The 15,639-nt window shown below is 38.5% G+C and overlaps 1 protein-coding gene across 40 annotated transcripts in view; it reads left to right on the top strand.

Moving 5' to 3' along the window:
- PTPRD (protein tyrosine phosphatase receptor type D) overlaps positions 1 to 15,639 on the top strand; it is a 1,391,241-nt gene that overhangs the window by 1,359,378 nt on the left and 16,224 nt on the right. For all 40 annotated transcript variants that reach the window (XM_075446987.1, XM_075446992.1, XM_075447021.1 and 37 more), the window contains 4 exons: positions 8,319 to 8,604; positions 9,081 to 9,259; positions 10,509 to 10,635; positions 14,258 to 14,383. In XM_075446987.1, coding sequence (XP_075303102.1) covers positions 8,319 to 8,604; positions 9,081 to 9,259; positions 10,509 to 10,635; positions 14,258 to 14,383 — 718 coding nt within the window. The remainder of the gene's footprint in view (positions 1 to 8,318; positions 8,605 to 9,080; positions 9,260 to 10,508; positions 10,636 to 14,257; positions 14,384 to 15,639) is intronic.

Here is a 15,639-nt window from a genome sequence, read left to right as displayed (position 1 = left end):
ATATAGTGAGATGGAGATCCAAAACAGTAGGTCTGCTACCAAAGTCCGGTCACCTTCAAGCTGGAGGACTAATTTCTGGTTATTTCCAAGTTTTCGAAGTAGGGAAAAAAAAAAAAATATAGACTGGTAGAGCCCAGTTCATTTAGGGCTTTGAGCTGTGGTTGGTACTGAAAAAAAAGCCAACATGGACTGAGGAGACTTGGTACTATGTCTTCTTTTTCACTTTGTACTTACCAGCTGAAATACTGGCTCCTGATGACAATCTGGGACCTCGTCAGTGTTCTGTCAGTCTAAAGCCCAAGCATAACAAATGGCAACTGGTAGTGTTCTGCCTTTAAAAACATGGATCCTGAGTGCAGCTGGTGTTAAGAAAAAGAAACAATTTTTGACTACAATAGGTATATAAACACTAAGAATCAGGGAGGGGTCCAGAAGGACTCTGAAACTAGGAAGCACCTTAGTGTTCAGCGAGTACTTTCAAGGTCATCCTGTTATCCACTACTGCAGAACACATTTCTTCCCATCTTCTTTAATTCATTTTCAGATAGCGTAAGTTCATCTTCCTATTTCCCACACAGATAGAATAATAGCTCTTCTACATGTTCCACGTGAAAATGTAATCAAAGCACAGAAATTTGCAAAAGTACAAAACAACACCTCAAAATGGTCCACCCTGAGAACACAAAACAGGTTGAAATGCAAAGAAAGCAAGGAGTAGTTGTTAGCAACGAACAGTATAATTTCTGCTCATTGACTGCTTTGCTGTGCTATAGTCTTCACTTGTATTTATTGATGAAAGGATCACAGTGTACTTCCTCTCATAAATTACCCAGAAGTATCATTTTCAGTATTTACTATAGCTGTTCATTCATCGATCTGACTTTAATTGAATGTAACAAGTCACAGTAAGATGTGTTTTTAAAATTAACCTCAAAATACTTTCTTTTTCTATATTCTATTTCACTAAACTTTATTTCAGTAAATTTTAGATATTTCTTTCTTTCTTTAGTGGAATGCATAATGACAAGAATGCTTTGTGAATGCATGGTGGAGTACAAAGAATGTAAAATATACACTGAAACTCAACAAATCTCACAGAAGATATATTTAGGATAGTTACTCTTTGATGCTAAGCACAGAATGCAGTACACTGAATATGTAAGATTGTATTTAGAGAAGCAGGAAAATAAGAATGAAGGTATCTGAGAACTGGATTAATTTTGAAATAAAAAATCACAGTAAATCCTTGTGCACGGATAAAGCAGTACAGAGAAGTACAGTTTATTGTAATTTCTTTTCTTTATATATCTGAGTAATTGAAGAAATCAGGTTATGTAGTGATTTACACTGAGGTGTTAATATAAAGATCCTCTATGAAAAGTAGGATTATGGGATGTATTGCTATATAAAATCAACAGTCAACTCTGAAGGGAAACCACGATAAGAAAAAGAAGTTGTATGAAATAGGGTCGATGACCTTTGCAGTTGTCGTATTGTGTAATTTCTACTATGTTCTATGTCACAAGCAGAACAACATGAGGTCTTTTTTTCACCAACGATTCATGATTTCAGGAAAGAAGCAGGCAGAAGTACTCTGTGATATTCTGTCCATTTTAAGGAAGTAGAAGCAAGGATCCAAAATAGTGTTGTCCCTTTTCAATGGCATAGTTCCTAAAAGTGTCAGGAGTTCCAAAGGCAGAAGTGTTACTTGAAAGGAAGAGGTCTAGATGATCTGATTGGCAGATGGGGGAGTGGGATGCTTGTGTTTTCTTAAGTATGTGGGACCATGAGACCAAATTTAGACAGCACGCTTAAGCTTCTCTCCCATGTCTGGAATGTTATTTTCTTAGAGTGTGTATCCAAATTCCAGCAAAGTCTTAATAACTGGATTTCTGTAGGAAAAGTTCTGTCTGTAACTTGTTGGTTAACAACCCTTAATCTGTCCTTTCCTTTGTGAATTTCTTTTTGGCATCCATGGTATTCTGCAACAATGAGTTTCACAATTTAACTAAGTACTACATGAAAAACTACTTCCTGTCTGTTTTAAATTGTCTGTCTCATCATTTCGTTTCATGATGTTATTTCTTTTATTACAAGCAAAAAATAGTCATTTCCTTTTCACCTCCTCCACGTAACACATGGTTTTATGCCCTTCTTTCATATCTCTTTTTCTCTTGAGTCTTCTCTGCTCCAGGCTGAGTTACCTAGTTTGATTAACCTCCCCTTAATACATTGTCATCCTCTTTGATATGTTACTTCAATTTTATGATTTCTCTGCCATTCTTGAGATGGGCTACACTGTGTGTTGTGGAGGCAAATGCAAGGGCAGCCCTTTGGCACACAAAATAGCTTCAGAATGGCGTTCATGAGAAAATTTACAGCATCCTTCAGTAAATAGTGCATTCACAGGGTGCTGAGTGAATGAATGAGTGTAAGAGTGAATAAAGATATCACACAAAATCTTTCCAATTAGTTCTACAGAAATATCCTAAATCTAATTGCAGTGCAAAATTGTGGCTTCAGGTAAATGACTGTCACATTTTAGAAGTGTGCTCAGAAGGTACTTGTGGCTAGATTATTTGTGGTTTGAAATGTTATTTTCCTTCACTCCATTACTTCAGTGAACTACTTATATGTCTTTTACTTTCATAGTGCAACATGATACATCTTCCTCCACTGCTAACACAGAAATTATTTCTAATACTTGTGAGCGATCAGTTAGTGGAGTTGCTCTTTACATTATGCACTTCTCCAACTACATTCCTTTATTGCTTTGAAGCTATATAGGAGTCCTTCTGCATTTCTGTAAAGTTCTGGCTCATGACAGACCTGGATTTAAAGTCTGGTGAGAGGATTTGAGCTGCTGCAATGGAATGCCCTTGTCAGAAGTGTCTCTTAAAACTTCTTTGTTTAGTTTTATTGAACACTGCTAATGCCACAGTTTTGTCCTGCATGGAAAACTCAGCTTTCAGAATTATTTTAATAAACTATTATTCCTTGTACATGGGATTTGTTGGAGAAATTTCTTGGAGTTTTGATTCTGTTTTTTTTAATATTTGAGAGTTTGTTTGTGTTCATGATACAATCTGGTAAGACAGCTTCTTGTGCTTGATCTCTCCAGAGCGGAACTCAGGATTATATGGAGAACAGATTTACTTCCTGAACATTATTACACTTCTGCAATTGCATATTATAAAAAATAGGGCTTTAATCTGGGGCAGCTATATTTGAAGAATTTATGGTAATGGTAGAATTCTGAGAATGTACAGACTGAAAGGAAACTCTTCATAAAGCTCAGTAAAGGAAGAAAGATCTAAGGCTGACTTCTGATGTGTGAGCCTCCTATGCTTTTGCTAGCCATCTGTGAAAACTCGTGGGAGCTCTAGACTGAGCTTTATCTACTTGTAGTGAAATCTTCTCCTGTTTTCTGATTTTTATTTTGCTTGTTCATTTTAAGAAGCTTTACGTGACTTCAGTGACAAATATGGTTGCCTCCATGCATAGCACAGAGAGGAAGAAAACACAATGGCTAAAGTCTTTTGTTTGATGAAGCATTACACCTAAAAATGTGTTGTATACCATTTTTAATTGTCAGTATCCAACCGTAACCACAGTGAGAAGAGAAGAAAGTCATTGTGCGCTTGCAGATCAATTCTCAAAGGTCTCTTATAACCAGAATTCTTCAAGCAGCCCGGTAGAGAATCATAGAATCATAGAATGGTAAGGGTTGGAAGGGACCTTAAAGATCATCTGGTTCCAACCCCGCTACCATGAGCTGGGACATCTTCCACTAGACCAGGTTGCTCAGAGCTCCTTCCAACCTGGCCTTGAACACTTCCAGGTGGGGGCATCCACAGCTTCTCTGGGCAATCTGTTCCGGTGTTTCACCACCCTCATGGTGAAGAATTTCTTCCTAATATCTAATCTAAATCTGCCCTCTTTAGTTTGTAGCCATTCTGCCTTGTCCTATCACTACACATCATTGTGAAAAGTCCCTCTCCATCCTTTCTGTAGGCCCCCTTCAGGTACTGGAAGGCTGTATCTCTTCTAAAATGAAATTTAAATTTACCTTTCTGGTGCTTCCTGGAAAGAAGGGTGATTTTCAACCATGTTCTAATTTCCTAGTCAGAAACAGAGAAAATAATCTAAATATTGCCCTTGTCAGAACTACTACTGAATTTCTGTGGGATTGAAATCTAATTAATCATACAAAGTTCTTTGATAAAATCCAGGCATTTTTATATCTTTCCCATATGACAAGCAATTTTATGTACTTTTAGTACATAAATGCAAGCTTCATTCAATCTGAAACTGTAATATTCAGTAAACTTTTCCCCTGATATGAGTCAAAAATGTCCTAAATTATTTTTGGTCCATATTTTACTGTCTTTGCTTCCAATTAAATGATCTGTGAATACTGGCAATTACACTGCCTTCCTTTGCCAAATCACTGAAGTATCAGTAAAGTTCATCATTTAAACAGCTACAAATTAATCACAAAAGCCAACCTTTAACACATCTATACAGTGATTTTAATGTGGAATGGCCCCCTTATGCCTCTTTATTATTCTTTTTGTGAATTGCAGCTGTATTGCATCACAGGACATTAAACATGTTTCAGCTCATGGGACTGAGTCAGTCATGTTTTCAGAAATTGAAAACAAATGTTGTAATAGGATAAATGATAATATTTGAAGCAATAACAGTTTCCTAGTAGGCATGCCTATTTAATAGATTGCTTAGGTTTTCAGCTTGTAAATGTAACAGTACCTTTCACTAGCCTAAATGATAGAATTTTTTTTAAAATTCCAAGTTTGATAGTAACACCAAAAGATGCAAACTAAAAAGGCAAGAACGTCAATAACAACTGTAGAATTAATTTGTGAGATTTAGCTGAATTATCATCATTAGCAGAAAGCAGATTGAATTTTTTTTTATGTTCCTGTGGCATATTGGTGAGGATTCAAACTGCATGGCTTCCCAGCAGTGTATTGGTACCATATTAAGAAGTCTGTATGACAGGATAAAGGTAGGATAGTTTCTTGCTCTTGTATAGGAAGTTATTGGAGTTTGGAGTTAGAAGGTATGTGGCAGCAAAGAAGAAGAAAGTTAAAATATTCATAGCACTGGTTCCATTTTTACCTGGAAACCGAAAAGGGTACTCTGAGAGGCACACAGCTCATTTATAACTGGCAGAGTTGGAATATGTTGAACACCATAAGGTAGTAAAGTATCTTGCTGGATAAAATGATCTGAAGAGGAGTGTCAGGAGCCCAATGGAGCCAAATGCCTCAATAAATGTAGTGTGTCAGCCCCTCCATCCTTACCATGAAAACACTGGTGCGTAGTAATGTATTTTGGTCTGGTGTCATGATCTTCACAACCTCTGCATAAACCTGCAAACTAGCAAATATCTTCTGTGGTACAGCATGCTAATAACTATTCCTCTTTGAGGTTGCTCCTGGGAAGAATAAATATATAAATGATAATACAAGATGTGAAGAGAAGAAATGAAAACTGCTTGTTCCAGCTGAAAATGCAAGCTTTTGACTGAGTTGGAGTTTTACAGTTGTGTTTTGTAGGTACCAGTGAACCTTTTAATGTTTAATCTGAAAAATGACATAGCCAGGTATAAATACGGTGCTGAAACACTAATTCATTAATACATGATATGAAAAAGAACCATGTTCTAAAATGCGGAGACTACCTGCACTGTCAGACCTTATTTTTCACTTGGCCAGCACTTGTTAGGCTGATAAAAAATGAATGCGAATAGGTATCATTTAAGGAATGGTTTAAAACTTTATATAAACCAATCTGGCATACAATTGTGTACTTCAGATTTCTTTGCAAACAAATGAGAAGAAAAACAATAGTGAGACATTTCTTTGAGGTTTTCTCCATGATTATTACCAACATTAATGTTACCTAAGGTTACCTGGAATGCACAACTTTTATTATACAAGGTAAATGAACTCCCATTTAGCTGGAATAGCCATCATTTTATTTGTCTGTATATTTTCTTTCTCTGCAACTCCCATTGATCGATATCATTGATTGGTAAGTTTTCTTAAGCTCAGAGTATTGATTAATTCTTGTCAGAGTGGCATCTAGGAAAGTTGAGATTGATGCATTTGGTCTGTTAGCAGAAGTCAGCAGCTGTTTGAAGAGGATCTGCTTCTGGCAAGAATAACTGATCGCAAGAATACATGATTAACAATATGTAAATACGGAATCTTAGAAAGAAAATTTACCTTGTGTGAGACTAAAAGACCTTTTTGCTGTGTACTTCTTTCTGGTTTGATTGTATGCAGTTTGCTGGTAACTAGCAAAGATTCTTAAAGCGTCGTGCAAGAAATAAAGGTTTACCCTTAATTATCAATTACAAGATGGACATGATATTTAGTATCTCATGAAAATATACAAGCTGTGAGAAGGTCGTGGTTTTTATATAATTGTCCTCTAGAAGCTGGGTTATAGTTATTTTTATTTCTTTCTATCTCTTTTCAAAAAATGGCAGTTTGTGGTATTCATAAATATCCTTAACTTAGATGATGTCTTGAGGGTTTATAAACTATCACTTACTATACTATTGTATTGCATTTTATGTCACTAACTGAAAACCGTTAAGCATTTAGAAGGTCAGAAACTATCATTCATTCTCACAAACATGATATGATCCTGCATATAAAAATGATACACAAAAAACATTGTATTTTACATTTGTGCTTTGTATAGCTACATGTATGCAAACAGATGAAACAAAACTTCATAAAATTCAGTCATACACATAGCTGCAAAAAGACAGTCATCCATCTGAAGATTTATTTCAGTACAGTTCATGTCCAAACATCTCCATAAAAGAATTCCTGTAGAGATTTTAAGAAGTATGTCTCCATTTAGCACACAAGTTGCATATTCAGGCCTTCAGCACGTTTTCTGGTCGTGTGTAGTCTGCAGTCTCTTTTATATTCCTTCTATGTCATTCCTGGTCAGTTATGCCAAATGTGTAATAAAGGATCGTGTATGACTAATGGTAATCACATCAAGGTGAGAACTCTCAGTCTCTTTTTCCTCTTCTGATTACGTAACATTGTCCTCAGAAGTTATTAAAGGTAGCCCATGTATGTGACAAACATCTTTCAGGGAGGGAATGACTGAAAATCCTTGAAAGTCTGGCACATTTTGACAGCAGGTATCATAAAAATAAACTACTGTTAAGTAGGTCTATTACTGAGACAGTTTTCGTTCTCATAGACCCAAGTGAATACTTCATGATCAAGGTTTATTCCTGTGCCAAGCTCACAGTAGCTGACCCATCTCTTCTTCTATCATAAAGTCCCACCAAAGAGGAGAAACTTTCTAGCTCAGAGTTGCTCCTGAGGCATCCCTTACTGTGCAGATTGCCAAGAAGTAGTAGTAGACTTTGGACTCAGCAGTATTGATGTGACTTCTCTTCTGCCTAAAATCAACAACTAACTTAACTCAGAATTTGTGAGGAAGCACGAACTTTGCCTCTGCCTGGAAAACATTACTCATGCAGTCTGGATGTTAATTCAATGCTGTGATTTCAAGCTTTGTCTTTAAGCATATTTTAGTCCTTTTAAAATCTGTCCTTTGAAATAATGTGATGACTGAGCATTCAGGTCCAGGTTCTGGCCATTCTAGATCTGTCTTGCATTTTTCTAGAAATGCAAGACAGACGTTAAGTAGCGAGCTGGGGATTTCCCCAGCCTACAACTAGCACAGCTAACTAGGCATCACGCTGCATTGCGAAGAGTAACAGTACAGCCTGGCTGAGTGAAAGAGCAGAAAAAAGAACGAACTGTGTTAGTAGGAGCTGCATAGAGAGATCTGAGAGAGGGCTAGAAAGTTTACCTCCAAAGCATTTTTTGCCAATAAATTCACTTCTGTAAACAGAATAGCAACAACAACATGTTTAATAAGTTAGAAATCATGCTACAAATAAAGCTTGAATTCTTGGAGGATTCATCATCTCCAATGATTTCCACTTTTAAGAACATATATTTTTAGAACATGATGCAATGTTTTTTATTTCTTTTATAGTCAAGCCTGAAAGTGCAAGATGCAAAGGTCTCATCTAAAAGCATTCCACATTCTCAATTGCTTGTAATGGGTGTTAGAGGAGTTTACTTATTTCAGGGCACCAACCTCTTTCATAAAAGCTGATGTTCATATTCAGAAAAATGTGCAGTTTAAATCAGTGTTACAGAATTTTAAAACTTGAATGCCATAAAAGTAAGCACAATGCATGAAACAGTCCTTCATGTTTTCCCTCCTGTGTTCATTTCTTTTAGTGCTGGAGTCGGCAGGACTGGCTGTTTCATTGTGATAGATGCCATGTTAGAGAGAATAAAGCATGAAAAGACTGTAGATATTTATGGCCACGTAACTCTAATGAGAGCACAGAGGAATTACATGGTTCAAACTGAGGACCAATACATCTTTATCCACGACGCACTGCTGGAAGCAGTGACATGTGGAAATACCGAAGTGCCAGCCAGAAACCTGTATGCATATATCCAGAAGCTGACACAAATAGAAACAGGCGAGAATGTCACAGGAATGGAACTGGAATTTAAGGTACTGGGATTTTATGTTGTGGGGAGACAAAAAGAAATGGATGTAACACTTGATGCTGTTCTGTCCTCCACCAGGTGTTTCGACTAATCTAAAGATAAGACGTCAGCAAGATAAAATTTCAAATTGGGAGGACAATCCCTTGTAAAATTTACAATTCTATCCTCATTTGCTGTCCAGACAAGAACTGTTTAGTGAGGGTGGTTTAACCCTGCTGTTCTTTTATTGTTTCAATAGCTTGAAGTGTGTTTGTGTAATAGTTAATACTCAGATTTGTTCATATGCAATTAAAGGAGCAGACATTCAACTTTTATGTATTAAAAGAAGCTTTTCAAATGTTTAGGTAATGCAATAGAATATGGAAAAGTAAGCATCTGAAATTGAAATTATTTGTTAATAGATAATGTGCAGAGATCATAAAATCTGATAGTGTCATTTGTTTTTGTTATACCTGGCCTTAATTTTTTTATTTCCAACAGCGTCTTGCTAGCTCTAAGGCTCACACTTCAAGATTCATCAGTGCCAATCTTCCATGTAATAAATTCAAAAATCGACTTGTCAATATTATGCCATATGAGTCTACAAGGGTATGCTTGCAGCCAATCCGAGGAGTAGAAGGCTCAGATTATATTAATGCCAGTTTCATTGACGGATACAGGTACTAATGTTGATGTTCTCATGTGGACTGTTTTACAAGTTTACAAAATTATTTAAGTATTTATATGGAAAATACCGAAATTTAGTACTGAAATGTAGTATTGTTTGTTATCTCTGCATGCCATGTTTGATTGAGTGGGTTTTTAATTATTAGTAAAAGATTCAAATTTTCACCCATACAATACAGGAAAATTCTGGAAATGACATAGAGTCTTAAATGTTGTATTTTTACCTACCTTTAAACCATTGAGAACTCCCAGTATGTTCTACATGCTGAAAGTCACTGAGATTTTAAGCATATTCATCATTTGGAAGCTCTATTTCTTCACAACTATTCTGCTTAAAAAAATACGTAGAAGTAACATACAGGGGATATACCCACTGTGTCAAGGTGATAACCTATGATCTTTGAACACTGATTAAGGCTAGACCTAGCCACCAAAAGGATTTTATACATAAACAGTTGTGTAGCCCACCAGCATCTTGGTGATAACACGGAGCAATACGCCCTCAGCTGACTTGAGCAACTGGTAGAAAAAGGCATGAAGCAGTGGTGGTATAGTTTCCCTAAAGTAATTTAGGTATACCTGAGTATTCATATCCACAGAGATCACTTTCTGAGCCTCTGCTCATAATTGAAAACAACCTTAATCTCCACTGTTGCCTACAGAGCTGTTTCTGTTGATTGAATCAAGCAAGAAGAAAATGAACTGGTCATCATCTTATAAACTGGCTGATCCAGAAGCTTTTAACAGCTTGGTGGTAGCTTCCACTAGTAGGATATTAAGGTCTGGAAATGCAGTGCAATCCACTCCTGAGTTTTCTTTCTGCCTTAATTGTGCTGGAGGCATCAGACTGTTGAAAAGGAGTTAATAAAGGACCTGTATGATGCTATAATTCCTAAAGTTAATAGATTGTTAGACAGTTATTTCTACAAAATGAACGAGCACAACTAAGTGTTTCTTAAGTGCTTTTTGCAGCACACAAAATTGAGCTGTTAGAGTTTCATAAAAATTTAAATAATAATGATAAAGGCACACATCATATTATCAGAGTAATTCCCCTCTCAAAGTTCTAAAAATAAAAAGCTATCATTTGATTAAACAATCATAAAAAGGTTTTAATGTGCTTGTTATTAATAGTATATAATTTTTCATCTAGATAATGTTTACATATAAACAGAGAACATGTGTATCAATTCACTTTTTTAATGAATATATTTTTCCTAATTTACTATTTTTTCAACATAGACAACAAAAAGCTTATATAGCTACACAAGGTCCTTTAGCAGAAACAACTGAAGACTTCTGGAGAATGCTCTGGGAACATAATTCTACAATTGTGGTCATGCTCACTAAGCTACGAGAAATGGGCAGAGTAAGTACTGCTGTAATATTACTTTACTAAAATATTTGTTATGATGATTTTTTATTAAAATACTTCATTGTTATAGAAAAGTCTAAAGATAAAAGAAAGGATTTAGGTTCCTTCTCATTTTGAAATATTGGTGGCATTGTTGATCATCAGGTGTAAGTTTTTCCAATCTGTAGATGTGTTGCAATAGACAAGCTAGATATGGCATTTTGTTGTGGGACAACAAAATTCAGATTCAGCAACTGAATTTGCATGTTGATATTCCAAGGTATGCAGAGAGAGCATTTCTGTCTATTGAAAAATGGAGATTTCTTATTTGGAAACTTTGCTTTTGCAGCGTCTGGTTTTAGCAGTCTTAAAAAAAAACTGTGGTATTTTTGAGATCTGAATGTCATCTGTGTGTTCATAGTGCTGAACTTTAAAGTTTCATCACCCTGTTTACAGTCCTAAACTCATTCAAGTGCTGCTTTGTGTAACGGAAAGAACGAAGCAGTGTACTGTCTGGACAGGATTACATCAAGATAAAGCCAGTATGTGATAAGTGAAATCTAAGTCAGGCCACGTGTCTGGGGAATAGAGATGATTCAGGACATGGCTAGTGGATGCAGAGACAGAGTCTTGACTGAGGCCAGGGGTACTTGCTTCAACAAGGGATAAACAAAGAAAACTGAAGGTGTCTCTGAAGAATAGCCACTAGCCACAAGCAGGTAGGAAGCTTATGGGTGCGAATCAGAGACCAAGGCAACAAAGGGAACCTTGTAACTAGCACCTACAACAGGCTGCCTGATGAAGGGGAGCCTATTGATGAAGCTTTCTTAATCCAGCTACAGGAGGCGTCACACTCACAGCTCTCATCCTGCTGGGGGGCTTCAACCACGCCATCATCTGCTGGAAAATTAGCACAGTAGCTATAGGCAATCCAGAAGACATCTGGAGTGCATTGAGGATAACTTCTTAAGCCAGGTAGTAGACAGGCCTACCAGAGGGAATGTGATATTGGACCTGTTGGTCACCAACACAAGTGAGCTAATCGGTCACATCAAGATTGGAGGCAGCCTGGGCTGCAGTGATCACGCACTGGTGGCGTACACAGTCCTGAAGGAAATGGGATAGGTGAAGAGTAAAGTCAAGACCCTGAATTTTAGGAAGGCAAAATTCCTGGTGTTCAAGGAGTTACTGAGTAGGATTCCCTGTGAAACCACCCTCAGGGACAAGGGAGCAGAACAGAGCTGGCAGATCTTTAAGGATGCTTTCCATAGAGCGCAAGAGCCCTCAATCCCCAGATGTAAGAAATCAGGAAACGAAGGCAAGGGACGGACATGGCTGAGTCGAGACCCACTGGTCAAACTAAAGGGCAAGAAGGAAATGCACAGGCAGTGGAAACAGGCACAGGTATTCTGGGAAGAGTATAGAGACATTGGCTCAGTTCTGACCTTGGTCAGGAAGGCCAAGGTGCAGCTGGAGCTGAATTTGGCAAGGGATACAAAAAATAATAAGAAGGGCTTCTACAGCTATGTCAGTCAGAAGAAGAAGGTGAAAGAAGGCATACCGCCCCTGATGAGGAAGTCTGGCAAACTGGTAACAACAGGAGATAAGAAGGCTGAGATACTCAACAACATTTCTGCCTCAGTCTTCACTGGCAGCCTGTCTTCCCACACCTCTCAAGTGGATGGACCGCAAGACGGGGCCTGGGGAAGCAAAGTCCTTCCCACTGTAAGAGAAGATCAGGTTCGTGACCACCTGAGGAACCTGAACATACATAAATCTAGGGGACCTAACAAGATGCATCCCAGAATCCTGAGGGAATTGGCTGATGTAGTTGCCAAGCCACTCCCCATGATATTTGAAAGGTCATGGCAGACAGGTGAAGTCCGTAGTGACTGGAAAAAGGGAAACACTGCACCCATTTCTGAAAAGGGTAGGAAGGAGGACCCTGGGAACTACCAACATGCCAGCCTCACCTCTGTGCCTGGAAAGATCATGGAACAGATCTTCCAAGAAGCGATGTTAAGGCACCTGGAGGCCAGGGAGGTGATTCGAGACAGCCAGCATGGCTTCACCAAGGGCAAGTCCTGCCTGACCCACCTAGTGGCCTTCTGTGGTGGAGTGACTACATCAGCAGACAAGGCAAGAGCTACAGATGTCATCTATCTGGACTCCTGTAAGGCCTTTACACGGTCCTCCACACCATCTTTCTCTCTAAATTGGAGAAATGTGGATTTGATGAGTGGACTGTTCAGTGGGCGAGAAACTGTCTGGATGGTCACATCCAGAGGGTAGTGGACAACAGCTCAATGTCCACATGGAAATCGGTGACAAGTGGTGTCCCTCGGGGGTCCATATTTGGACGAGTACTGTTTAATATCATCATCAGTGACATCGAAAGCAGGATTGAGAGCACCTGCAGCAAGTTTTCGGACGACACCAAGCTGAGCAGTGTGAGCAACATGCCTGAGGGACGGGATGCCATCCAGAGGGGCCTGGACAAGCTGGAGAAACAGGCCCATGTGAACTTCATGAAGTTCAACAAGGTGAAGTGCAGGGTCCTGCATCTGGTTTGGGGCAAGCCCCAGTATGAATACAGGCTGGGAATTGAAGGAATTGAGTGCAGCCCTTCCAAGAAGGACTTGGGGGTACTGGTGGATGAAAAGCTGGACATGACCCAGCAATGTGCACTCGCGGCCCAGAAGGCCAGCCATATCCTGGGCTGCATCAGAAGCAGTGTGGCCAGCAGGTCGAGGGAGGTGATTCTGCCCCTCTACTCTGCTCTTGTGAGACCTCACCTGGAGTCCTGCATCCAACTCTGGAGCCCTCAGCACGGGAAAGACATGGACCTGTTGGAGCAGATCGAGACGAGGGCCACAGCGATGATCTTAGGGCTGGAACACCTCTCCTATGAGCAAAGGCTAATAGACTTGGGGCTGTTCAGCCTCAGAAGAGAAGGCTCCGGGGTGACCTTATTGCAGCCTTTCAGTACTTACAGGGGGCTTATAAAAAAGATGGGGACAAACTTTTTAGCAAGGTCTGTTGCAACAGGACAAGGGGTAATGGCTTTAAACTGAAAGAGGGTAGATTCAGACTAGATACAAGGAAGAAATTTTTTGCCATGAGGGTGGTGAAACACTGGAACAGGTTGCTCAGAAAAGTGGTAGATATGCCCTCTGTGGAAGTGCTCAGGATTGGATTGGAATAGGGCTCTGAGCAACCTGGTCTAGTTGAAGATGTCCCAGCTCATTGCAGAGGGGTTGGACTAGATGACCTTTCAAGGTCCCTTCCAACCCAAACTATTCTATGAGGTAACCTCATTTTTTAAATTCCATTCTGTATTGAAAATTAGGCTAGGGATAGCTCTTGTCACTGATAAATAATGGAACTGAGCAGAAGGATAAATGAGTTCAGATGTACAGTGACCAGAGAGAACCCCTTTGCAATGCAATATTGAAGATCATTTTTTATTGTAGGTGTTGAAGGAACTTCATGTGCACAGTAAGACAAACAATTCATGTTCCTGTCACTAATGGCACTTTCCATGAATATTACGCTTAACTGAGTGAAAAAGTTTCATACCAGTTTATGGTAGTGGTCTTGAGTAATAGGAAATGTGTTTTGCTTTGTTATTTTGTAGGAAAAATGCCACCAGTACTGGCCTGCAGAGCGCTCAGCCAGGTATCAGTATTTTGTGGTAGATCCAATGGCAGAGTACAACATGCCACAGTATATTCTGAGGGAATTCAAGGTTACGGATGCAAGGGTAAGTTAACATAGCATTACACTAGTTCACAGAAATTTAAAAGAAATTGTCAATTTCTCTTCCTCTTTTTTTTTTTTTTAAAGTTTTATTATGGAAAAAACCCTAGGGGTGTACTTTCTACAAGCAATAAGAAAAAAGCAGATAAGGTTATTATGAAATGAATGGGATCTTTGTGTAAGAGCAATTGACTTCATTCAGATCTAACATCTGGGCAGCACAACTTTGTGAAGTTCTGAATAACCATTTGTGCCAAAATACATTAGATGATTTGACGACCATTTTCCCTTTTTTCCTCATTTCCCTCTAGATCATTTCTGGTGACAATTTTTGTCACTTACAGTTGCAAATATGTTGGTTTGCACCACCCTCTAGGCTGAGTGAGCACAAAGGTTAATACATTGAGGTTTAAAAACTGCAGAGTTAATAGCATTCATAAGAAAAGCTTGACAAGCTTTGCACATTACAATTTGATTTTTTGGCATAGCGTGTTTTCAGCACTCTTATATATCTGCAGAGTAGATACATGCAGCTGTGACCCCAGCATCCTCATTTTCATACTGCATTTCTTATCGGAATTCCTCAGTCCAAAACTGAGCACTGATATAAGATTAAACGTATATAAACTTTAAATATATATTCGACATTTCTCAGACATGATTTCTAGCACTTTGGTCTGCATGGCAGGAAAAATTACTGACAGCTTCCATTTCTGTAAGCGCTCTACAATACTTTTTGTTCAAGCAAAATATAGGATGTATTGTCCAGCAATAACATGAGTGATTACTCAGAGTTGCCAGTCAGCATCCAAAATGTTAGATTTTCTCATAGTTAGCTAAACTGCTGCTTTTAATGTTATTTTCAAGTAAAATTAGGTACTGCTGACAATTAACTAGACGTCTCTAACCTATTTGTGCTTAACAAAAGTGGAGAAGAACAGGCTCCTGACATCAGTCTTTAGCCACGCTTGCAAGCATAGACAGTCAAAGCCAATTTCACTAGAGCTCTGCTGACAGTTTTCATAGATCATCTATTAAAAATCTGTTCCATCTCAAGCTAGAAGAGGTCTTACATGAAATAGTTCACCAAGCTCAGATCACACAATAACAAAGATAACAAAAAGCCACAGATATAGTTGAAGTGTCTGCAAACAGTATGTATTTCCAAAAAGTTCTTTCAAGAGTATGTAATTAACTGGGATATTTATGAAAGTCTGTTTACTTATAGCTATCACACCAGTAAAAAGTCTGAAAGGGCTG

This window comes from Opisthocomus hoazin, chromosome Z (assembly GCF_030867145.1).
Source record: "Opisthocomus hoazin isolate bOpiHoa1 chromosome Z, bOpiHoa1.hap1, whole genome shotgun sequence".
NCBI lineage: Eukaryota > Metazoa > Chordata > Aves > Opisthocomiformes > Opisthocomidae > Opisthocomus > Opisthocomus hoazin.
Note: the sequence above shows the minus strand (reverse complement) of the source record. Positions and strands in the feature narration are given on the sequence as shown.